This window comes from Gorilla gorilla, chromosome 19 (genome assembly GCF_029281585.2).
Source record: "Gorilla gorilla gorilla isolate KB3781 chromosome 19, NHGRI_mGorGor1-v2.1_pri, whole genome shotgun sequence".
Classification (NCBI taxonomy): domain Eukaryota; kingdom Metazoa; phylum Chordata; class Mammalia; order Primates; family Hominidae; genus Gorilla; species Gorilla gorilla.
The window spans coordinates 104812544-104838172 of record NC_073243.2 but is presented as its reverse complement, the minus strand read 5'-3'; the positions used below and the strand labels follow the sequence as shown (position 1 = coordinate 104838172).

The following is a 25629-nucleotide window of genomic DNA, read 5'->3' as shown; positions in this document are numbered from 1 at the left end:
CAGAGCAGCTCTTTTGGGGAGGCCAGAATCCTGTACCAATGTCTTCAGCACGTTCATCAGCTGCTGGGGGAGTGCCGGACAGGATGAAAGCACAGGAGAACTTTCTGGATGATAAAATGTTCCATATCTTCAAAGGAGGTGGGTTACATGGGTAATGCATTTGTTAAAAGTCATCAAAATGTAAACCAGATCTGTGCATTTCACGGAATATGAATTATACCTCAAATTAGAAACATTTTTAAAAAGACAGATGGGCCGGATGCAGTGGCACACGCCTGTAATCCCAGCACTTGGGGAGGCCGAGGCGGGTAGATCACCTGAGTCAGGAGCTCGAGACCAGCCTGGACAACATGGTAAAAACCCGTCTCTACTAAAAATATAAAAATTAGCCAGGGGTGGTGGCATACGCGTGTAATCCCAGCTACTTGGGAGGCTGAGGCAGGAGAATTGCTTGAACCCAGGAGGTGGAGGTTACAGTGAGCAGAGATTGCACCACTGCACTAGAGCCTGGGCAACAGAGTGAGACTCCATCTCAAAAAAAAAAAAAAAAAAAAGGGTTTTCAACATTCATCAAAGGCAGAGTAGCTTGTTATAGATTAGCCTCCCCACAGGAACAGTTAGAAAAACTGGACAAAAATGTGTCCCCCCTTCCCCCCGCCATCAAAAACAATTGTTGGAAGGTAATTGGAGACCTCAGCCAGGACTTGAGTGACCAGGCCTAGGAGGTGATCCTGACAGTCCTTAGTGCTTTTCCCACATTTGGTGATCGGTCAACAGTAGAGGGCTAAGAGGCTAAGAAACTGAGTATGAAGTGATAGTTAAGAGGCTGGAGACCCTAGCTGAATGTTTGGCACTCTCACAGGGCTGAAATGACATAATGAGAATTTGGGTCCCAGTAACGAGATGAGACCTTGGTGGGGATCCTGGAAGGGCCACCCCTAAGAGTCCAAAAGAATAAAAAATAGACCAGCTGTCACAAAAACTAAAACCTGCTTTGAGCCAGCTTAGTCCCAAACTAGATGAAAGCGATCTGCTTGAACGCCAATTCTGTGCCATAAAGTCAAAGTCAGTACTCTCTGGAGGCAGATAAAACTTTACTAGGCATGCCATAAGACAAGACAAGATGAAAGGAGAAAACAAACAAAAAAAACAATAGAAACATACATAGATATTAGAGTCCTCAGGTAGAAATTTTTTTTTTTTTTTTTTTTTTGAAATGGGAGTTTCACTCTGTCACCCAGACTGGAGTGCAGTGGTGTGATCTCGGCTCACTGCAACCTCAGCCTCCCACATACCTAGGATTGGTGATCCACCCGCCTAGGCCTCCCAAAGTGGTGTGATTACAGGTGCAGGCCGCCGTGCCCGGCCAGTATTTTGCCACAATTTAAAATAAATTTTCTTTTTTTCGAGTTTGTTCTCAGACTGTATTCACAAGGTCACATGGCGGCTTACACTTCTGTAGGCCTTGTTGACCGTTCTTTTTAGATATTGATGATCTTGATCTTTTTCTTGTCTCCTCGGTAGAAGAATGGGATGCAGGAGGTGCTGCCTAAGCCTGGGCGCTCCTGGGTGTTCTTCATTCCAGGGGGCAGCTGCGTGATCTTCTGTGCAGTGCGGTTGTCATGGGAATAGCCCTTCCCGGCCTCTCGTGCAGGCTTCAGGCTGTCAGCATGGCTCATATCACGAGGATATTTGGAGGGAGGGAGGCAGGGCTCTGAGCACCGCTCCTCCTGCATCTTCTCCTCCTGCTCTCCCATCCTCTCCTTCTTCTCCACCTGCCCCCGGACCTTCTCCTCCTCCTCCTGCATCTTCTCATACTCAACCCACAGCCTCTCCTTGAATCGCAGCCTCTCGACCTGCTTCCGCATCTTCTTCTCCTGCTCCCCCATCTGCTCCTCCTGCTCCCACATCTGCTCCTCCCGCTTCCACACCTGCTCCTCCCGCTTCCGCACCTGCTCCTCCCGCTTCCGCATCTGCTCCTCCAGTTTCCGCATCTGCTCCTCCTGTTTCCGCATCTGCTCCTCCTGCTCCCCCATCTGCTTCTCCTGCTTCCGCATCTGCTCCTCCAGTTTCCGCATCTGCTCCTCCTGTTTCCGCATCTGCTCCTCCTGCTCCCCCATCTGCTTCTCCTGCTTCCGCATCTGCTCCTCCAGTTTCCGCATCTGCTCCTCCTGTTTCCGCATCTGCTCCTCCTGCTTCCGCATCTGCTGCTCCTGCTTTCGCATCTGCTGCTCCTGCTTTTGCATCCACTGCTCCTGCTCCCGCAGCTCCTTCTCCTGGTTCCGCAGCCTCTGCTCCTGTCTCCACATCTTCTTCTCGTGCTTCCGTAGCTTCTCCTGATCCCGTAGCTCCTCCTCCTGCCTCCACATCTTCTCCTGCAAAGTGTTGGTTTGAACCTCAAAAGGAAATAGAGTCATAAGCTAGGTATATAAATGTAATCTATAAAATAACGGTTTTCGTCTATGATTCTTTAAAAAGAAATTTTAAGCCCTAACCCTGAGGTTCTGATTTCCCAGGCATGGTCCCAATTTGTAGATTTTTAGCACACTCTAGAGGATTCTATGGTGGGACCAGAACAAGGACCCAAATTTTCCAGCTCCTGGCTGGAGCCTCCCCATACCCTGCATGATCCCTAGACCATGGTCCCAGCTGGATGCTGCTCCCACACCCCCGGGGCTGCCGCTGCTCACCTGTGGCAGCAGGATTTTGTCCGTCTCCAGTTTCCTTTTTAGCTCCTTGATGTGGAGCTGGATCTCAGACTTTTCAGTTTCTACCAGTCGAAGTTTTTCTTGTAGTTCGGCATTTTTCTCCTTCAGCTCCTCATTGGTTATGCTATGGCCAGAGGCAGTAGAGAAAGGAATGAGCGAAGAACAGAAAGGACCGCTTTGGTGATCGACCCTCTACCCTCGCCCCACAACCACAGAACCATGGCATTGGAAGAGACCCCAGGAATTAAAAGTCCCAGGTGGCAGGCCAGAAAGAAGACGTGAGTTGCCTGAGGCTACCCCATGAGTCAGTGGCACAGCCATCACTGGAGCTTCCCTGCGCACACATGTAAACCTGTATGACCCCCTAGCATGCTCACCTGTACCCACCACCTCCCAGCACACCACCCACGCTAAGGGCTCTCAGACCTCCCATCCCCCCCTCCCCCATCCTACATGTTCCTGTGCAGCTCCAGACTCAGGGCTTCCCTCTCCTTTGTTAACTCCTTGATGTACTGCAAATAGAGAAAGGTCAAGTCAGGATACAGCAGGCAGAGGAGCAGCTGGACGACCAGTAACGACAGCTACACTGATACTCCACAGTAACACTTGCTCCTCTCCATCACACCCGACATGTTCTCAAGGCATTTCCAAACCCATGGTGTCATTTGTTTTTCTTTTCTTTTCTTTTTTTTTTTTTGAGATGGAGTTTTGCTCTTGTTGCCCAGGCTGGAGTGCAATGGCGTGATCTCACCCCACCGCAACCTCCGCCTCCCGGCTTCAAGCGATTCTTCTGCTTCAGCCTCCTAAGTAGCTGGGATTACAGGCATGTGCCACTGCACCTGGCTCTCACTTGTTTTTCAGAGAACTCAGTAAGGGTGGAAGGGACAGGGAAAGAGACTGAATTGATAGCTGGCTAACAGGGGCCCAGAGAGATCAGATAATTTTGCTATTGCTATTACTGTTATTACTACCACTGTTGGAACCTTTCTTGAGTGCTTCACCAGGCACTAAGCTAACAATCCCATTTAATCCTCACAACCTCCACAGGAGACAGTTATCATTATCACCTCTATTGTGTAGATGAAAAACATGGGGTATTAAAGGTTAAGTGCTTGCCTAAGATAACTTAGAGCTGGGATTTCAACACCCAGGTATATCTGATTCTCTAAACCCATTCTTTTGGTTGGGGGTAGGGGCACAGATAAGGAGGAGGAAATTAATCCTTTGTTGATTTTTGAAAGAATGATACATTGGCATAGTCCAAACCTCAGAAGGTACAGAAGGGAAATATCTTCCCCCAACACTGTTCCTCTCTCCTGAGTTTTTTATGAATCCTTACAAACATGTTTTATGTATATTACCATAATACGTATGTACACACACACACACACACACGTACATGTGTTCCCTCTCTCTACACAAATGGTAACATACTAAAGATACTCTTCTGTACCTTCATGGTACAAGTACCCTAAACTCTGCCTAGGATTTCACCAAGGCCACAGCCAAGTATGGGTGGGGTGGGCACTTGGCCTCCGAGCTCTGTGTCCAGTGCTCGCTCCCCACAGCGCCCTGCAACTCACCCACAGCAGCTGACTCAGCCCCAACCTGCCTTTAACAACCACGCACAAAAGCAGCAAGAAATGGCCTATGCTGTCTTCTGGGCAGGACACTGCATCCTGCAGAAGGGACCTTTAGGCTCATTCCTCCATCTGTGAAGCTGGGCTCCCAGGGGACCGGGTAGGTGGTTGGACTCACCGTGTCCGCCCTCTTGTGCTCTGCGGACATAGCAGAAAGAGCCCGCTGTAACTCTCCTGCAAAGTGCCAGGAATGATGCAGGCGGCCTGCCAGATCCTTGGAATCTTCTGGAATGAGAGAGGTTGAGCTGAAGCCCAAAGGCCTGTGAAAGTGCCAGGTTGAAGGATGACGGGGTGCCCAGATTCCCACCTTCAAATTTCCTGGCAGCATCCTGGCTGTAATGGAGCGCTGTTTCCAATTCAGTTTTCTGACACTTAAGGATTCGTATGGTATGATCCTGGGCCTTTGGGAGACAAGACAAGCAAGTGCTGAAAGAGAAGCAAAGAAACCTTCTCCAGAGGACAGGAGGGAACTTCACACCCTCCACTCACCTCTAGCTGCCTCCTTAGGGCTTGCCGATGTTGGTGGCTTGTCTTCTTTTTCTATAGAAAAGAAGAGGAAGACAGAGCTCTTACTAGAGGGAGGCAGAGATGGCACAGCAAGAGACATACCCCCAGAATGGCACCACTGTCCCAGGACAGGCCCACCCATGGGACCAGGTTATCAGGGACCCTGTGGGGATGGGGTGGAATCTGGGAGGTGAGCCTTCCTCCCCAGGCTGGGAGTAGGCGAGACGAGACTGGGGCCTCTACATCTGAGTGCCCCCCAAACCCAGCGGTCATGTCGTGAGCAAAGAAAGAAACCATGTTACCTCTTTCAGCTGAGCTCGGTTCTGTTGTTTCTGTGGGGAGAGTCAAAGGAAGGTGACTGAGGGTGGCCCCTCGACTCTATTCCCCAGGCCAGGAAGCGGTAGGCAGGGGTCAGGAATGGATTTTAAGGGCAAAGTTCTTAGACCCAATGGGAACACGAACTGGTCAACTTTCCTTAACGCCCAAAGAAAAAGGATTTGGGTCTTTGTTGGTTTTTGCCCACAGCCACAGAACTGAAAGTCTGAAACTAGATTCTCTGGAAAAGACAGTAACATAAACCTTCCGACATAAGAGTGTGAGAAAAGCCCACCCTTCTGCTAGCTTGTGATGTAGAAAGATGTGTTCATTCAACAAGCATTGAGCAAGCACATAGGGGCCGGGGACGGTTCTTCACTGCTGGGATATAGGACGGAAAAGGCAGACAGGAGCCCTTGGCCCCAAGGTTTCCATTCTAGTGAATCTTTAAATCTCAGACTCTCAGAGCAAACAGAAACCTCTGATACTCTAACTCTACCTCCTCAGAAAACGGAAGCCCAGAGAGGAGAGGAGTTTACAGCAGGCCCTGGACTAGGGATTAACACAAAAACAACAACAACAAATCTGATTTAAGCTTTACACATATAAGTAAAACATTACCACCCCTATTTTACAGATGTGAAAAGAGAGGTCCAAAGAACTCAAGCAATTTTCCCTAAACCGTGTCCCTCGCAGATGGAGAGAGAGGTAGGATTCAGACCCAGAATTCTTAACCAGTACCCGGCAGTTCTTCCTTCCACAATCTTAACAGTTACCCTCGACCTCCCCTTGTGCCCCTTGTCCTCAGGAGACCGGCCAGCCAAGACTCACATCCTCAGGTGAATGGCAACCCCCAGAAGTGGTTGTCTCAGGGTTAGTGCCATTATTTATTTTCTTCTTTTTGGTGTCGGTTGCTCCAGTACCAACACCAGCACTGTTCCACTGATGATAGTCTGTGAACTGTGGAAAAGAGGAGCAGTGATACTCATGAGAACTACAAGCTCCTACAGTCACTTTACAGTTTATACAAAATACTCTCATAGACGATCTGATTTAATGCCACCAACGACTGTACGAGGTGTTGTCGCAATCACTTAGTGACTGAGAGGGATTGATACCATGGCTAAAAGAAAGGCAATAATGGAACTGAAACTCAGTCTTCTGACTCTGAACTCTGGGGTGTTGCCACAAATCAGCAGCTGCCAGAGACCAAAACCAGAGGCAGAGGTAGAAAAGTAAGAAGTAGGCAGGAAGGTGTACACTGTGTGGTTTACAGTCATACATCCTCTTGGAGTCATGTATCCTCAGGGCAGAAGGCAGCCTTTCTGTTAAATGTGGGAATTAAACAGAAAGAGGACAACCCAAGCTGCATTTCAGAGAGAAGTCTTGTATACTCTTAGAAATCTATGTGACTATCATCCCTAAGAACATTAATGTTTTGTCTCTCCCACGAGAATCAAGGAAAACTGATGCTTCAGAAAGATGCCCCATATATATCCTGTGGCACTCAAAGTACCCCAGGTTGAGATGAGACGAGGAAGATTCAAGTTGTCAAGTCCAGTTTCCCAAGATCTCTTGCACAGAAGATGAGCAAATCTCACTTCAAAGATCACTGAGTGATGGTCACTCTGGTCCCAGAACCATGGAAAATTCAAATATGAGGTGAAGAACTTAGAAAAAACTGTTAAAGTCTCTCTGGAGAGTAGAAGCCTGGGAGAAAACCAAACCAAACCCATTATCCCATCAGTGCTGTGCCCAAGTTGCCTGTTTGAGATTGGCGTGGGGTCACAGGGTCGGACCCCAGGTACTTGGAGACGTGAGCCCAAAGAGCCCAGGGAAGTCAGGCTTGGGGCAGCAGTAGGTGAGGGCCGAGTATGGAGTGGGGAGCCCCAGGAGTCACCTGCCCAAAGTCACCCTGGGGTGACTGGTGAGGGCAGGTGCTGGGGCATCCGGTTCCTTGGGAACGTGAGCCCGAAGGGCCCAGGGAGATCCGTTTTTGGACAATAGGAGGTGAGGGCAGAGTACAAAGCAGGGAGCCCCATGAGTCACCGGCTGAAAGTCACCCTGGGGTGACCGGTGAGGGCAGGGGCAGGACTGCTGAGGGATTGGGGCTGACAAAAGATTTTGGTTGGGGGAGCCCAGAGGCACTGGGGGGGCCCAGCCCCGTGTGCCTCTGGAGTGACATGGATTCTGGCAGCTGTTCTGCCATCAGAGGGAACCTGGGGCTGGGTTGGGGTTGGGGTGCTGCAATCTGATGCGTTTTACCTTTCTCTTGGTCCCAGCCAATTTTCTTTGTTGGGTTTTTTCGGACATCATGGGGTGGGGAGGGAGGTGGGGTTGGGGTCACACTGGCGTGATCCAGGCGAGGACAGTGATATGCCTCCAGTCATGTACCACACAGCTATGTGACTGAGCAACAGGAGGCGTCACCAGGGCTGCACTAGAATGTGGAAAAGGGGCGTGGCCTTAATGCTCCAAGCCCATTGGTCAGTGAGAAAGATGAAAGGGAAAGGAGGCGGGGCCAGGCAGCTGTGTGTCATGAAGGTCCTGTGATGTCACAAGGAAAGCCGCCTATGCAACTGCTGTCCCCGCCCACTCTGGGAGAGGGGCGGGGCTGGCTTTCACTTTCTAAACTTTAAAACTTTATCACCTTAATTGAGGTACAAATCCTGTTGTAATGGAAAATTTACAGCGTGCGTAATGATTAGTAAAGCAGATTATATTATTCAACATTCCAATAAGATAATCACAGTGATTTCTCTTTTGGAAAAAGTTTCTCTTATTCTACATGATTGTTAAGTTGTTTTTTTTTTTAACTAGAGACATGTCTAATATATTTAAAAACACAAAGCTTTTGAGGTGGGTGTGGTGGCTCATGCCTGTAATCCCAGCACATTGGTAGGCTGAGATGGGCATATCACCTGAGATCAGGAGTCAAGACCAAAATTTTAGTATTTTAGTGTGTATTTTAGTATTTATTTTAGTATTTAATATATCATTTAGGGCTACATGTAGCCACAGAAAGAATAAATCTGATTCAGTGACTTAAAGAAATATAGATTTCATTTTTGTCACTTAAAATGTGCAGAGGAAGGCAGTCCAGGGTTCTTTTCAGTTTCCTGATACTTCCTTAGCCTGGTTTCTATTCTTGTGGTTACAATGTGGCTGCTGTTTTTCCAGGCCTTGGATTGCCTTCCAAGGAGGGAAAGAAGAAAGGTCAAAAGGCTGAGTTTGTCTCTTTTTAGCTGAAAAACATAGATTTCTCAAAAGTTGTAAGATTATACTGCAATTCAATTTTCATCCTTTTTTTTTTTTTTGAAACGCAGTCTTGCTCTGTTGCCAGGCTGGAGTGCAGTGGCACAATCTCGGCTCACTGTCACAATGTCCGCCTCCGTGGTTCAAGCGATTCTCCTGCCTCAGCCTCCCTAATAGCTAGGAATACAGGCGCATGACACCACGCCTGACTCATTTCTTTTTGTATTTTTAGTAGAGATGAGATTTCACCATGTTGGCCAGGCTGATTTCGAACTCCAGACCTTGTGATCCGCCCGCCTCTGCCTCCCAAAGTGCTGGGATTAGAGGCATGAGCCACCGCGCCTGGCCTGCAATTTTCATCTTTTGGCTGCAAATAAGTTATGTCACTATTCTCAGCTGAGGGAGTGTTTAACTCACATGTTGCTTCCTCTCTGTTAGACAGGTTTTAAGATTTATGAATAGGTACTGAATTGTATCAATTGCTTTTTTCTTTCTTGATTGAGCAGTGTTTTTTCTTATCTTTTTATGTTGATAAGGTAACTTAACAGTGATTGGCTTTTGAATGTTGAACATTGCATTTCTGGAATTAAATCACCTTTGTTGTGATAAATGATTAATACCATATTGTATATGGTTGAGATGGGCTTGCTCCTAGTTCATTTGGTAGTTTTGTACTTACGTTCACAAGAGAAAGTGGAGTCTAAGTTTTTCTGTTTTTTGTTTTGTTTTGTTTTGTTTTGTTTTGTTTTGTTTTTCCGCGAAGTCTCGCCCTGTTGTCCAGGCTGGAATGCAGTGGCATGATCTCGGCTCATTGCAAGCTCCGCCTTCCGGGTTCACGCCATTCTCCTGCTTCAGCCTCCCGAGTAGCTGGGACTACAGGCGCCCACCACCACCCCTGGCTAATTTATTGTATTTTTTTAGTAGAGACGGGGTTTCACCGTGTTAGCCAGGATGGTCTCGATCTCCTGACCTCATGATCCACCCGCCTCAGCCTCCCAAAGTGCTGGGATTACAGGCGTGAGCCACTGCGCCCAGACTTGTGAGGTTTTAATATGAAGTATTAAAGCTATGCTGGTTAGACAATTTGAGAAATGTTTCTTCTCCTATTTCTGACAGAGTTTATGTAAGATGTGTGCTATTTCTTCCTTAAGCATTTGGAAAGAATTCACTTATTAAGCCATGTGAGATTGTAGTTTTCTTTATAAGGTGTTTAATTACAGGTTCAATTACATATATATGAATATTCATTTTGGTAACCTGTGTTTGCTGAATCAATTTGTTCATTTTATCTAAAATTTCAAAGTTGTTCTATTATTCATTTATCTTTTTAATACTTATAAGGTCTGCGGTTAGAGTTTGTGCCTTTTGTCTGTTTTGTTAATCAATCTTGCTGGGGGCCATCAATTTTATCAGTGTTTCAAAAAAGCAAACTTTGATTTTATTCATCCCTTTACCATACTGAAAATGTTTTGCTTAGTTTCCAAACTTATACTTCCACTGTGATTAAATATTTGCATAACTAAAACTCTTTGGAATTTGTGTCTTCTCAATAATCAAAAATGTGATTAATTTTTATAAATATTGCTTCTGCACTTGAAAAGGATGTGTATTCTGCATGTTGAGCGTAGTGTATCACGTATCTCAATTAGACGGAGCATGTTAAATGCATCCTTTAAAGATTCCATTTCCTTACTGATGTTCGTCTGTTTATTTTTCAGTGGCTGAGACACAGATATTAAAGTTTCCCACAATGATCGTCAACTTATTTCTTTTTTTCGTTTGTTAAGCTTTGTTCTGTGTGTTTTAAGGTTAAGTTACCAGGCATAAACACATTTAGAATTCCTTTTTCTCCCTGCTGGTTGCACCCTTTTATCATTAGGAAATACCCTCTTTATCTCTCACATAGCTCTTTCATTAGAGTTTTTTTAATATGTAAAAGAAAATAAAGTCTTGGAACCGCCAAACCTGTTATGCTAAGGGAGACATAAGTTTGGGAGCTTAGTCATGCAAAACTGCCATTCTTTCTCCCCAAAGAGATAGCTGCCATTTCACAACCCTGTGTGATGGCATTAGACATAAGCCAGGTCCCCACTACCACAAAAGGCCACGTACCTCTCCGTATGGCCCCCCTTACAAACTGTTCACAGGGACATTCCCTGCTAGCCGCTAAATCTTTCAGGATCCATGTCCCCCTATAAAATAAGCATATGCCAGTTGTAACCCTGGCTCTGCAACCTCAGTTTAAGACGTAACACTGAGTTCTATTGAATCTGACACTGACAATGTTGATTACAGGTTTATCTTCCCAGGTACAGAACAAGAACATGAGATCAAGCACTCTTCAGGCTATCCTGAGATGGCTGCATAATTGACTCTTTCCTCCCTCTTTTCAAACGTTTACCTTATCTTATGTAAAATGAAGATTTACTGAGCACTAATTAGAGCTTCCTAAGAATGTAACCACCCCTTCACTGCCTGCTCCCCCTCCCTTTCTTCTCTCCTGCCTGCCTTCTCCCCTTACATACTGAGTTCCCAAAATCCTCTTTGGCAAGCACGGGTCACAGTAGTTTCTGTGGCTTGTGTTTTTTCCGGGGGTGTCATGAAATTGTGGCTCCACAAAGCTCTATTGATGCAGGCACTTGCCTCAGTCGGTGGCTCATTTTTTGTTTTTTGTGTGTGTGTTTAACAGCTATAAATACAGTTACCCCTGTTTTTATTTACTTAGTCTTTGCTTTGTCAGTCTTTGTCAATTTTTCTTTTTTAAAAATAAATTTTCTTGTGTATAGTTAAGGCTTACAACATGATGTTAAAGGTTATATATAGATTGTAAAAAGATTCCTATACTGAAAGAAATTAACACACCAATCGTTTCACATAGTTCCCCATTTCCTTGTTGCTTTTGTGGCAAGAGCGGTTGAAATCTACTCATTGAGCATGAATTTAACATACAGAACAATTTTGTTCCCTGCAGTCCTCATGCCATCCATTACATCTCTAGACTTGTTCATCCTTCATACCTGCTACTTTGTATCCTTTGGCCTCCATGTCCCCAATTCCTCCCCTCTCCTACCTCCCCTGGTAAACAATGTTTTGCTCTCTATCTCTGTAGATTGATTTATTTACATTTTTACATCCCACATATAAATGGGTTTATGCAATATATGTTTTTCTGTGTATGCTTTATTTCACTTAGCATGACGTCCTCCAGCCTCATCCATCTTGCGGCAAATGGCAAGACCTTGTTTGTTTTAGGGCTGAATAATATTCCATTGTGTGTGTGTGCCACAGTCTCTTTATCCATTTATCCATTGATGGACACTTAGATTGTTTCCATATCTTGGCTATTGTGATTAAGGCTGCAATGAACATGAAAATACAGGTATCTTTACAAAGTAATGATTTCATTTCCTTTGGGTGCATGCCCAGAAGAGGGATTGCTGAGTCATATGGTAGTTCTATTTTTAATTTCTCTAGAAATCTTCATACTCTTTTCCAGAATGGCTGTATCAATCTACATTCTCATCCACAGTATGCAAAAGTTCCCATTTCTCCGCACTGTTGCCAACATTTATCTTTTGACTTTTTGATAATGGTCATAAGGGGTGTGAGGTGGTATCTCAGTGGGTTTGATTTGCATTTCCCTAATGACCTACAATGCGGAACACCTTTCAGATACCCACTTGCTATTTTTATGTCTTCTTTAAAGAAAGATCTATTCAAGTTCTTTTTTAAAAACATTTTAAAAATTGGGTTATTTGTTTTGAGTTGTATCAATTATTTATATATTTTGGATTTTATTTTTTTTGAGACAGGGTCTTGCTCTCTTATGCAGACTGGAGTACAGTGGCACAATCACAGCTTACTTGACCTTCTGGGTTCAAACACTCTCCCATCTCAGCCTCCCAAGTAGCTGTGACTAGAGGCGCACACCACTATGCCTGGCTAATTTTTAAATGTTTTGTTGAGACAGGGTCTCACTACGTTGGCAGGCCTGGACTCAAACTCCTGGGCTCAAGTGATCCTCCCACCTCAGCTTCTGAAAGTGCTGGGATTAAGCAGTGAGCCACTGCACCTGGCTAAATGTTGGATATTTACTCCGAATTTGCTGGGTGCGGTGGCTCACACTTGTAATCCCAGCACTTTGGGAGGCTGAGGCGCTTTGATCACTTGTGGTCAGGCATTCGAGACCAGCCTGGCCAATATGGTAAAACCCCATAATGGAGTTTTGGCTTCTTTAACTGGGAAATGAGGATCGTGACCATCCCTGCCAAACAGGAGAGGAGATGGGCTGATTCCTAGACATTTTTCTGCCTTCTTTGTGCAAAATTATTTCTTTCTGTACTTAAATGAGCCTGTGCCTATAAAGGACACCTGAGTGTGGCAGGCTCCTGATGAGTGGATGTGAATTCTAACTCAACACTTACGCTGTGCTTGGATATAGCAATCCTTCCCAACTTTCATATGTGGTTTCCATCCTTCTTTTGCCCTTTAATGACTTACTTCTTGATCATCAATCCCTTTTATTCCTCCCATAGCACGATAAAATGAACAAAATAGATGACTTGATTGTATTATTTATATTCTATCTTCACAATGGATCCAAGTTAAAACCCTCTTGAATGCTAATTAAATTCTTTGCACAACTCATCAACCAACTATACACATTTACTTGATTTTTTTATTTCACTAAATTCTAGCACATTCTGATTTGTGGGAATAGATACATTGATCCCAAACTACAAATGATTAATTTTAGATGCTAAAACATGTATTATTCATAAAATAATATTTTTCTTCAAATTATAGACACCCAAAGCAGCTAAAATTAATAATGAATAATTGATTTGATTTTCAAATAAATACTGTACATTTGTGAAATTTTATTTGACAATTTTTTAATTTTTGGAAGAAGTTTCAGAGCTATTAATGTAAGAGGCTTCACTGCGAATGTTACTCTTGGTTACTCTATCATCTTTGCTTTATAATAATATATTTAATATTATTTATGCAATAAGTACTTTTTTTTGAGACAAGGTCTCACTCTGTCACCCAGGCTAGAGTGCAGTGGCGTGATCTCAGCTCACTACAGCCCCTACCTCCCAGGCTCAAGCGATCCTCCTACCTCATCCTCCCAAGTAGCTGGGACAGCGATGGCATAGGTCATCACCCCTAGATAATTTTTGTATTTTTTATAAAGATGAGGTTTCAGCATGTTGTCCAGGCTGGTCTCAAACTCCTGAGCTCAAGCTATCTGCCTGCCTCAGCCTCCTGAAGTGCTGCGATTACAGGTGTAAGCCACCACGCATGGCCATGAGCACTTTTTAACATACCTTTCTTTATCTACCAGTTAGTCATTGAATGTATTGATTACAATATTTCTTTTTGGGAATAAAATATCCTTTTATAAATATTCAATTTATAATATACATAGAGTACTAGATATAATTCCCTAAAGATTTTAACCAATTGTTATCAATTATTTTAAGACTCATTAACGCAATTTTTGTTGCATTCAAATACACCTGTCACTTCAAGTTATGTGTGGCTCATGTACTAACAAGTTTAGTTATATTGGTGAGAGAAGTGTCTACCAACATTAATATCAGTTGGTAACATAATAGATGATGAGAATATCATTGTGTCAAGTTGATGAGAATAAAGGTATTTAACTAGCCACAGTAAGAAAACATGGAAACTCTGCCCTTCACCTTAACTGCAGAGAGTAGCTTTGCCATGATCCTCTAAGCACAGTGTCTGTGCATGTAGCCTGGGGAGAATCTGATGGTGCAGCTTGGGGTGTCTTGTATGTGGCTTCAGAATGACCAGGGGTATTATTTTTAAAGATACTCAACCTCAGAATATTGTTTTCTATTAGGTCAAGATTGGCAGAGTTGGCTAGGTGCAGTGGCTCACACCTGTAATCCCAATGCTTTGGGAGACTGAGGTGGGAGGGTTGCTTGAAGCCAGGAGTTCAAGATCAGCCTGGGCAACATAACAAGACCCCTGTCCAAAAAAAAGAAAAAAAAAAATTTCAGGCCTGGTAGTGCACATCTGTAGTCCCAGTTACTCAAGAGGCTGGGGGTCACTTGAGCCCAGGAGATCAAGGCTGCAGTGAGCTATGATCACACCACTGCACTCCAGTCTGGGTGACAGAGTGAGACCCATCTATAAAAACAACAACAGAAAAGTTTGGCAGAGCTAATTAGGAAGTGACAATTAGAAACAGAACTAGCTTGCACTAAATAACTGCTTATTTTAAGTGTGAAAAGAGCATCATTAGGGTGGGTAGCTAAGAGCCCACTAATTACTCTATCAGCCCCACCACAAGGAGATTGCCATCCTGCACTTGTTGGTGAGAGGCTCAGACAGAGACATGGCAGAGCCGAGGTGCTGGAATCGGGAGCACCAAGGCCCTTGGGGAAGTCCACACGGGAAGAGCACCGTGGCAAAGGCCCAGGGACCTAGAAAATATAAAATCAGGGGTTCATCAGGGTCGTCAGCCAAACAAAGTAGCCTTGAGGATCACTCATAGTCCAAGGTCTGGACAGGGCCCTCAGGGATGTTATCTGTGGATCACTGATGGTGACCACATAGGAAGGGGCCAGCAGCCACAAATAGGACCAGGGCCAGCTTTGTGGACACTGAAACAGTAGCAGGAACTCTATGCTGACAACTTGGGAAGCCTCCAGGAGCAATTTTTCACCAACTGAAAGGCTGCCTAACAGCACCACAATGTCCGCAATGGTTGCCTTCCGGAAAGCACAGCGGGAAGGTCTCTGTGGCCCCCAGTGGTAACCACGTATCAGTAAGAGTCCACATTTATAAGTACTCACCTTATGCCACTCACCAATCCCAGAGGTCCTACACTCATTCATACATTTCATCCTCACACATGTTTATGAATGAAAAACTAGTATCACCCATAGTTCTTCAGATGAGGAAACTGAGGCATGGGGACCACAAATAACTTGTGAATTTACACACATGGCCAGGTGACAGAGCCCTCAAGGGGACAGAGCCCATGCTCATAACCAGAAGGAGCCCTGGCATTCCCTGGACGTGAAGCACTATTTGTCCATTCGGCAAGAATTACTCAACCCCTATCTGCCAACCCAGAGGCCCAGTGATGAACAGGACCAATCCAGTTCTTGCCCCCATGAGGCCTTCATTTTGATGGAACAATCAGGTAAATACATGAAGCACACTGTTGTTATAGCTGGATATTTATATTAGTGCTTAAGGATTTAGTCATTCAATTATCATTAGTTCATGTGTGTTGTATCTTCACTTGCTCAAAGGCAATTCCTTATGGTGTTGTTATACAGGCTCAAGAACCTCTTAAGGAGTTGCTAAGAGGTTCCTGAATGAGTGGGCCCAATTAACTGCAGTCAAGTCTGCTGTGCTGAGGCCTGGCAAATCAGGTAAGTAGTAGTACCTAACTAGATAATGTACACTGCATACAAAATCAATTCTCACTGCATGTGTATATGGTACCAAAGCGTGTTCAAGGTTCAAGCAGGCAACTCTTTACTCCTGCTGCCACCCAAATCTCTAGGCTAGCAAAGGAGGTTGCAAATGGTGATACTGAAATCTATGCATGCCCAGGTGGTCAGATGGGAAAGGGTGTTGAATGTAAGTTGTGCAAAATTTGGACACAATAGACATGATGAAGTGAGAATGGGCTTTGTCAGCACTACACATCATGTGAGAAAGCGAGAGTGAGTGATTGATGTGCTGCTAGTGAGAGACCAGCTAAGGAAATAGAAAGATAATCAGCATCTGAAAGAAGGGGTTTCTGAGGATGTCGACATTCAGCTCCAAAAGAAGCAGGCTGTCTCCCAGAAAATAAGGCAGCGCTGCACAGACTCTGAACTTCACTGTGTTTCTTTACAGCTCAGCCTTGGACACCCTCAGTGTGCCCATCAGATGTAAAAAGAAGGTGAATTGATTAATGAGTCAACTCAGTAGACAAATATTTGATGTCTACATGTGCTTGTCTCTGATGTAGCACCGTGCAAATCAGGAAAGATCCCTTTGTTTTAGAGGGTGGAGACTGACAGTAAATTAAGAACATCAAAAGCAAATTAATGTCATGTTGGAGCGATCAGTGCTCCAGGATGGGGTAGAGAGAAAGGACAACCTAGAGCAGAACTGGGAGAACACAGGATAGGCTGGCTGCCATTTTCAACAGGGTGATTATGGGGAGGGGAAGGGTTTGAGAAGGTGACATTTGAGCCAAGATTTGAAGGGGGTGAGGGTAGGAGCTAGGTAGGCAACAGGAGAAGGGAATTCCAAGATGAGGGAAGAGCCTAGGTCCAGATCTTAGAGAGAACGTGTCTTAGTGATACGATGAGGCTGGTGCAGACAGCAATGAGAGGTAGAAGGAGACAAAGTCAGAGCGGTGACAGGTCCCATAAGGCAGGGCTCTGGCAGCCACTCCAAAAACTTCAGCTGTGGCTACCAATGCCGTGGGAAGCCATTGGTGGGATCTGAGGAAGGAAGTGTGTCTGACCTGTCTTTTCCAAGGATCACAGGATGGTATGTTGAAAATAGAACAGAGGGAAGGGGTTGTAGGAAGACTAGTAAGTTCAACTCAAAATGTCCAAGCCATTGTAAGATGGACCATCATAATTAAATATTCGAATAAAATTAGGTGTTTTAAATTTATGTATTCAAATACTAAACAAAACCCAATATTGCACTAATTAGAATTACCTGGTTATGTGAGAACTGCATCAATGCTACCAGAGTTCAGGCTTTGTGTAGACAGAGCCTTCCTGACCTTCCAGGCGTCGGTGGGCCCTGCTTCCTTTGACATCTTCCCAAAGCAGCATTCACTCTTCTCTGTCATGTGATCTCAAATGCTGGATCTCAGTCCCACTAAGCAGGCTCTCAGCTCCTTGAGGGCTGAGACTCGGCCTCCTCCCTTTCTGAAGAGAGGCTCTGCTGGGACTTTTTCTTCAGAGGCAGACCCGACAGCTCCTGTCACCTGGGCAGCTCCCATTGTCTCACTCTCCTCTCAGGGACTGCACAGCAGGCATTTCAACTCCTTCCAGCTTCTCCCTCTCTAAACTCCTCGGTTTGATAAAATTTTCTTTACCCAGTTTTTGATCCCTGTCTCCTGCTAATCTATTGCCTGTGATTCTACCGATAGTGCCTTTTAAGAATTTGGTGAGAAACTTTTGGTAAAAAGAATGAAGATGTCCCTCTGGCATGTAGACTGTTAGAACTTTTGAACCCAGAAGCTTGGAAAGGGATCGGTTTGGGCTGCAGTGCCATTTCCTGTGAACTACAGCAGCAAATGAGTTGGAGCTAGAGGAGATCAGTAAAGCCTATTCATCTCCACCTACTCATTTTTGTAAAACATAAATTTTGAACGTGACTTTGGGACTTTGAAAATGCAGTCAGTCTCCACAAACTAAAGGCTTGAAAGTTGGTTCTCAATGACAGATTTAATAAGTTATTTAAAAACCCACTAGTCATGTTCAATCAGCGTCCATCTTTCTTTCTTCAGAGGAATTTACACTTGTTTTTCCTTTGCTTTATTGAATGTACACTAAAATGATCGTCGCCTCAAATTTATTGCAACCTGAATAAGCTGTGATTTCATTCTTATGAATGATTATTTATACATTGTACTTACTCTTGTGAAATTATATTCATGGTATTTGTGTGCAATTCACCTTTTCGTCATCAAGAAACATTTCAAATGAGGTCAACCAAATCTTCTGGCCAGAGATTTGGAAGGTCAAAGTGATGAATAATTAAGTCACTATAAAGTCTTCCTTGGAAATGAAATATATGTTGTTTGATATGAAGCATTCTCTGTGGATGTGATACTTCTGGGAAAAAGAACAAGAAACTGAATTCAAGAGGTGGTCTGCTACCCTGAGTGGTCCTCCACTGGGGATGGTCATCCTCCCAATGGGACATTTGGGAAGGTGCCAGGGAAGCGCCAGCAAGCGGTAGGAATGGGTCTAATGCTGGCTTTGGGTGCCCTGAAACAAAAGATGCTCTACTTCCTACTCAAGAGCCTGCTCACCCAAAATACACTGAGAGGACCTGCAGTGTGCTAGATACTAGACGTCACTATAGGGTTCAGTCTCCTTTATGGCAGCATATTGGATTTTACTATGATTACTAAAAACAAAACAAAACAAAACAAAAACCTAGTCATTTCCTGTCCAATTATGGGAATTTGTTTTATGATTTCCTCATTATTACTGCTTAAGAGCAATAATTTATGAAAAACATTCCCAAAGCCCAAAGAAAATGCCTATTATTCTATTTCAGTTTTATGTTGCTTCATACCTTTATTACCACAACATCTGTTGCCATTCTTGCATTTTCAATCCACCTGGCATATTTTCTAATGTGTTTTGAATTCCATAATGTTTATAGTACTCTCTAGCTCAGAAACCTCGATGGCTCCCCATTTGAGAGCCAAATTTCTCTGCCTGGATTTCAAATCATTCAGGAAAATCAGTCCTGTCAGCCAGCCACATAGTCATCCTCTCCCAAAATGAATCAGCCGCTCCTCCAGGACAAGCTCTTCACAGCTCCAGATACCCCCTTTACTCCTGATGCCTTATCTTGATAATGGTTCTTCTCTTATTATATAAAATATCTTTTCCTTCTCTCTACTTTTCAAATTATACCAAATCTTTCAGAAATGAATTCTATTCTTCCTCTTCTCTAAGACAGTGCATAACATGCTGAAAGTCAGGCACTTTGAAAGCAGAGGAACCTGAGTTAAAATGTAAGTCTTACCTCTTGCTGAAGATTACATTACCTCTTTAAAGCTCAGTTTCTCATCTACAAAATAAGGGTGGTAATATCTATCACAGAGTAACATTAATATTATTAAATAAAATATTATGTATATAAACTATTTAGTCTGGTATATGGTAAGTTCCCAAACAAGGAACTGAAATTGATGAGAATTAACCCAAGGTAACTAACATTTCACTGCCCTCTCTGACTTTCTCATTCATTTTTCTCTTTTAGAATTTAGTTTCTATCTAATAAATTAGCACATTAATATATATCACTGTTACTATGGTGTAATCTACCAGTAGGTTGTCCCAATTAGACAAAAAAATTTTGATGGGAAAGAAAATCTCTTCTGAATTTCCATAATATTAGGCACAAGGATGAGCTCATTGAAGACATTAAATAAATAGAATTTTATTCATTCATCATTCAGCCAGCCAAATGTATCAGCTACTCTTCTAGTACTGCGAATAAAATTGATGAGTAAATGCATTCACTACCCTCAAAGAGCTCACGGATGAGTAGAGGAGACAGACACATACATGCATAGGTATAAAAGAATGAGACAGTTTAGTGATAGACATAGTTGGTTCTTTAGTATTTCTTTAATTAATTTTAAGTGTTCTATCCATATATTACTTATATTAGAATCAAATGAACAACTCCGTATATAAGTGGTGTGCTGATAAATGATTAACAACTGGCCCTCAGTGTGTAGCATTCCCCAGTTCCCATAGTATAAATATTACTACCATGTCCGGTTCCAACCAACATGGCCTCATTAGACATGGAGTTGCAAAGACATGCATTACCCTACCCACCATGCTTTAGCACTGCCACGTCACATATTCAGTAGAATAACCCTGAGAGCACAGATAGTGGGAAAGTCCAGTAAAGCAATTCAGAAGTGAGGAGTTTTGATTACTGTACTTACTATCTTTAAACATATGGAATTTATTTCACTATAACTATAGAACTTAATTTTAATAAGAACTGTTCAACAACTGAAAAATTTAATCATGGATTCTCCTGAGTTTCTGTGAGCTGGTTCCAATGTACCACTCTTTGTATCCTACTTCCAACTCTTAGGAGGAAAGTTAGTGTTTATTATTGGCTATAAAGTTGAATTTTTATAAAGAAAGTCCATTTTAGACTACATTTAGATACACCAACAAGTTCAATTTTCAGTTGGCTTCCTACATACAGAATGGACTTTGGAGATAATGTGTTCTATTTAATTTTCTTCAATTGCTGGTGTCTACTTATATTTTAACTATTTGCTGTGAGAAATTCCAAACATATAGATAGACAGATCTATGAAATAAACCTCTCTGTGTCCATCACCTACCTTTAACCATTTCAACTCCTGGCCATTTCAGTCTCACCTCTGCCCCCAAATTTTACTCCCTCACCTCCACCATTTCTGCATCCATGCGCTCACTACTTTACCTCCCATCCCACATTATTTTGAAGAAAGTCTATCAGTTCATCTACAAGTGTGTCAGACTGTATCTCAAACATAATAACTTCTTTTCCTTAGCATAACTATAATATCACTATGATATCTTTAAAATTATAATTTCTTAATACCATCAATATTAAGATACTGAATATCTAGTCAGTATTCAAAGCTCTAATTGTCTCAAAAATGTCACAAATGTCATTCTTTACATTTTCTGCAGTTTGTTTAAGCCTGGACACACAAAGGATTTTTTTGTGTCCACATATTATGATTAATTGATCCATGTCTTATATCTCTTTTAATTGTTTTTTCTCTTCATATAATGTTTTCCTTATATTTTCAAAATAAATAAAGATCAATTTGTCCTCCATAGTTTTTTGCAGACTGAATTTTGCTGTTTGCTTCTACATGCTGTTATTTACATCTTTCCTCTCCCTGTGTATTTTCTTTATACAGGGAAATGGATCTGGATGAGTTTCATCTGATTCAGGCTCAACTTTTATGCCAAAAGGACTTTAATGGTGGAATCATGAACCCCTATGAGGAGGTGCACAGGGTTGGGCCATCTCTCATTCCATGATGTTAGCAGCTGTTGGTAGTCTATGCCTAGGTCCATTAATTCATTGGGATCACAAAATGATCCTCTTCTAACTCTGTTCTTCCTTCTTCATTTATTAGCTGGAATACTATAAACAAAAACCTTGTCATCCACTATTTGGTTAGCCATTGGTACCATCAATCTGAGAAAAACACAGTACAGTTTTGATTCTGCCCCTTACGTAACTTACTTGTTTTCAAAATAAGTCAGTCGCTAGTATCCTCCAACAGTTACCAGTTCCTATTAAAGAAAGGCTTTCCACTACTTTCCATTGTGATTTGCAAGCAGCAGCAGAATCATCTGGCTCAATAAACCTGGTTTGACTTAGAGACTATCCGTTCTTCCTAAATGACACAGAAAAGTTACGGGGATATTTTAGAAAATCTTTTCTGCTTTGCTGGGTGATTTCCTCCATGACATGATTGTTTAGAAAAAGATGAATAGCATAGAATTTTATCAGATGTGGCCTTGGAAATTGCTTCATCCATATGCCTCTTTCATTGTAAACTTGGAAAAAATGAGGCCAATTGAAATCAAGCCACCTGCCCAGAATGACCCCCACAATTGGTAGCAGGCCTGGTTCCAGAATTCTTGTTTTGTATTCCAGGAATATTTCCTGCATTCTGACTAAAATAATGTTTCTGTCAGGAGTTCTAGTTAAAATCATTAGTAAGTACAGGAAGCAAATTGAACTCTCACAGGCTGTCCCCAGATTAACATAAGCTATTATTCAAAAGCTCATTCCAAGCCAGACACTTTGGAACTCAGAGCATTTTCCCCAAAGTGACTCGGAATTCACTGCTGGTTAAAGCCCAGGCTAGCCTGATAACTCAAACAGCACTTGTTTGTCATTTAACACAAAGGCTGAGCCCTGTATATGAAACATCTCTAACAACTATTCCCTTATAAAAATCAATGACAACAAGAAAACATTCATTTCATATTTTCTACCATGTCCTGGGACGTTTCTATGCATTTCTTCATTTCATTCCCTCCATAATCCATAATCCTAAGAGGTAGGTGCTATTAGTCCCAAGCTACCAAAAAAAAAAAAAAAAAATCTGTGGGCCAGAAAAGTCAGATACGGGGCTTGAAGAGACATGGTAAGAGATGGAGCTTGGATTGGAAACTGGGCTGCACCTAAGGCAGCTGGAGCCATCTCCTTGTCTACTGCCCCAGCCCCCCAGAAAAGGAGAATCTCCCCTATTGCTGGGCCCCTGATGGTGATTTCTGCAGGTCACTGGATGTTCTGATGGGAGGAGTTCTCATGGGTACTGATGGGTGTGCAATAGGGGACTGCACTCCAATGTGGCTCAGGAGACTCCCTGGCTGGGACTACAGGTGCCTGCCACCATGCCCAGCTAATTTTTTGTATTTTTAGTAGAGACAGGGTTTCACAGTTTTAGCTAGGATGGTCTCCATCTCCTGACCTCGTGATCCACCCGCCTCGGCCTCCCAAAGTGCTGGGATTACAGGCGTGAGCCACCGCGCCCGGCCAGTATGTGTTTTTCTTATACCTCAAATGTTGATCTGTGTTTTAGTTTCTTGACAAGCTCTCTTGTTAACCTTCTGATTGCTCTTGAAGCTTGAAATCTACACATTATTATGTAATTTCACATCCTGTAGAACTGTTCTTTACACCAATGATGAATGGTTCAGCACTTACATTTTAAAAGTAGGAAGTTTGCTAAACAAGCCTAGTAAAATCAGGGATTTTTCTGGGGGAGACAGGAAGGTAAGTTTATCTACAAAGGATAAACTGTTACCTGGCAATAGCTTGGTGGGGGAATCAGGCTACAATAACAAATTGCAATGACTACATGTCCTGGCTGATACGGTAAAATGGCAAAGCAGATATCAATGCCGTCAGCACTTTCCATAAAACATAAAGTAATCACAGATTAGTCATCAATGTGCCATATGCTTTGTAGGATCTGTGGTAATTAATCGGCATGGCAGATTTAGGTAGCAGTAAAGAGTATAAGTTTTGGAGGTGGAAAGCTACGTGTTCCCATACATAATCTCGTTCATTCTCTGTGCCTTAATTTTTTCATGTGTCAAGTTCAGATGGGAACACTTCCTTGCACTAGCCCAGGAAATAGACCTGTAGACGCTTCATAAAGTCGGAATTGACTCCACTAATGTAAGTTTCATTTTCCGTTTTTCCTCTGACCTGGAGAAGTGATTTCTGTGTGCTTCCGTATTGGGGAAAACAGAGGGGCTGAAGTTCCACTGTCATGTGCTAATATTCCCAGGGCCAAATGACAGGCAGGCATTTCAGGATGGTCACTAGCAGCTGATAGCAAAAAAAAAAAAAAAAAAAGCTGCTTTTCACATGCAATTAATTGAGGTGTTTTTCACTGGTCAAAAGACCTCTCTTCTTGATATTGATTTTTTTTTTTATTTTCAAAAAGGAACCAAGAGGAAAATTGGGTTTGCAGTTCCATTTCTCAATACTTTGAGCCAAACTATTCAGGGAGGAAAGCTTGCTTTTGTTTATGGACAATTTTTATTGACTTGTTCTAATAAAAGGAATGTATAACCAGAGAATTATAGGTTGAGAGGTGGAGAGCATGTAAAGGGCCACCCCTGCCCTTCTATTGCTCCAGGACATATCCATGTCAACATCAGATAAATGGGAATTTGTCCTATTTTTCAACACAAATGGAAAGAAGAGATTCCACTATTTTCCGGTTTAATGTAACATGTAGTCAGTCTCAAAATAAAGGTGGGGGTTTTTACCCCCATCTTTATATTTATATATAAATTATTCATATTGTGTGTGTATATATATATATATATATAGTGTGTATATATGTCATAAAAATTTGTGCATATAAAATGTATATATAGCATATAAAACTGAGATGGAGATATATAAGGTACTTATTGTACATTACTCTCTCTTCAGTCCTTTTTCTTAAGGCTAAACAATTATTTCCTCCTCTGGGAATCTGTTTTGTTTTGTTTTCCAAATCCATGAATAATTTTTGGATCTTTCCATCAAAACTTTTCAAGTTCTTCTTGCCACCTATAAGCTGAGGAATCCTGATTTTCTTCCATCTCTCAAAATCTAACTATAGAGATATGATCATGTTACCTGATGCTAGCGAGGCAAGCCTAACACCGTTGCTGGGATGAGCTTCGTGTTATCAGGAGGAGAGCTTGCCATCACACCATGGCATCTCAATTTTCATTTACAAATGCTCTATTTGTAGCTAGCCTGATTCTTAGTTCTCTTACCTGCTATTCCACATCATTTTGTTTTCATTTCTTTTGTAGTATCTAATGTATTCTACTAAAAAAAAAAGTAGAGTAGTTGGAAAACTCTTGTGAAAAATACATATGTATTACATATACACCATTCTTCATGATTCTCAAAATTTTCATCATTATTAATGTTTTGTATATATATATAGTGTGTGTGTGTATGCGTGTTAGATATATAATTTAAAAGAAAACAATAAGTTGGTGGCTTATGGCAAATTGTTCCTTAAGTCCTGCATTTGAAACATAGACACTGAGTGAATCAGCACATTTGATCATCTTTTAACTACAATAGATGATTATACATTAAAAATACATTAACCATCCAAATACATCTTTTTTCTTATTTATTTATGTATTTATTTATTTATTTTTATTTATTTTTTTGAGATGGAGTCTCGCTCTGTCGCCCAGGCTGGAGTGCAGTGGCGCGATCTCAGCTCACTGCAAGCTCCACCTCCCAGGTTCCTGCCATTCTCCTGCCTCAGCCTCCCGAATAGCTGGGACTACAAGCGCCCGCCACCACGCCTAGCTAATTTTTTTGTACTTTTAGTAGAGACGGGTTTTCACCATGTTAGCCAGGATGGTCTCGATCTCCTGACCTCGTGATCCGCCTGCCTTGGCCTTCCAAAGTGCTGGGATTACAGGCCTGAGCCTCGGCGCCTGGCCCAAATGCATCTTTAGGAAAATTATATTTAAGCTCTTCATGGAGACATTAAAAAACCAAGCTGCATTAACGATAAATAATTATATCATTCATTAGTAAGGAGTAAATAGCTGTTTTCTATTTGAGAAGTATTAATTGGATTGTCCATCTGTATGCAGGAACATCTGTTTTCTGACATGCTTTAATCACCATTTGTTTTGTACTTGTACCATAATTACACTTGTTTGTAATATTGAACTCGAGACAATGATTAAATCAACTTATGAATACGATTCTTTTATGCTTTTGTATTTCATTAGAAAATGTGTAATTCTGGTATGACATTTATAAGTATATATAAAAGAAAGTATTTGATTAACAAAATGCCTCAACAGATTATGTCAGTAAAATGAGTGTTATATTATGCAGTCTATGTTATTATTTCAGCATTTTTAAGG

General features: G+C 42.4%; 2 protein-coding genes across 18 annotated transcripts in view; one reads left to right on the top strand and one right to left on the bottom strand.

Moving 5' to 3' along the window:
- LOC101137572 (E3 ubiquitin-protein ligase HERC2-like) overlaps positions 1-25629 on the top strand; it is a 117716-nt gene that overhangs the window by 49373 nt on the left and 42714 nt on the right. For 12 of the 17 annotated variants that reach the window (XR_010131823.1, XR_010131832.1, XR_010131834.1 and 9 more), the window contains 3 exons: positions 5808-5878; positions 15418-15611; positions 15751-15846. The gene's annotated coding sequence lies outside the window, so the exon portion shown is untranslated. Of the gene's footprint in view, positions 1-4894; positions 5006-5807; positions 5879-9188; positions 11984-15417; positions 15612-15750; positions 15847-21116; positions 22504-25629 lie in introns of those variants that run through there. The other 5 variants (XR_010131826.1, XR_010131830.1, XR_010131831.1 and 2 more) reach the window with 5 other exon arrangements.
- Positions 1079-7637, bottom strand: LOC134757625 (golgin subfamily A member 6-like protein 7). The gene is made up of 9 exons (XM_063700849.1): positions 7436-7637; positions 6002-6130; positions 5158-5187; positions 4838-4888; positions 4656-4749; positions 4467-4573; positions 3162-3220; positions 2691-2832; positions 1079-2396 (listed from the first exon to the last, which is right to left on the bottom strand). The coding sequence occupies exons 1-9, from the start codon at positions 7484-7486 to the stop codon at positions 1482-1484; spliced, it is 1578 nt and encodes a 525-aa protein (XP_063556919.1). The 5' UTR covers positions 7487-7637; the 3' UTR covers positions 1079-1481.

Excerpts from the sequence above, each read along its gene's own strand:
- LOC134757625 (XM_063700849.1), bottom strand. The coding sequence starts at position 7,486 with ATGATGTCCGAAAAAACCCAACAAAGAAAATTGGCTGGGACCAAGAGA. Across the intron at positions 6,131-7,435 it reads TGGCTGGGACCAAGAGAAAG|TTCACAGACTATCATCAGTG; the intron begins GTAAAACGCATC and ends TCTTTTCCACAG. Across the intron at positions 2,833-3,161 it reads CTGGAGCTGCACAGGAACAT|CATAACCAATGAGGAGCTGA; the intron begins GTAGGATGGGGG and ends CTCTGGCCATAG.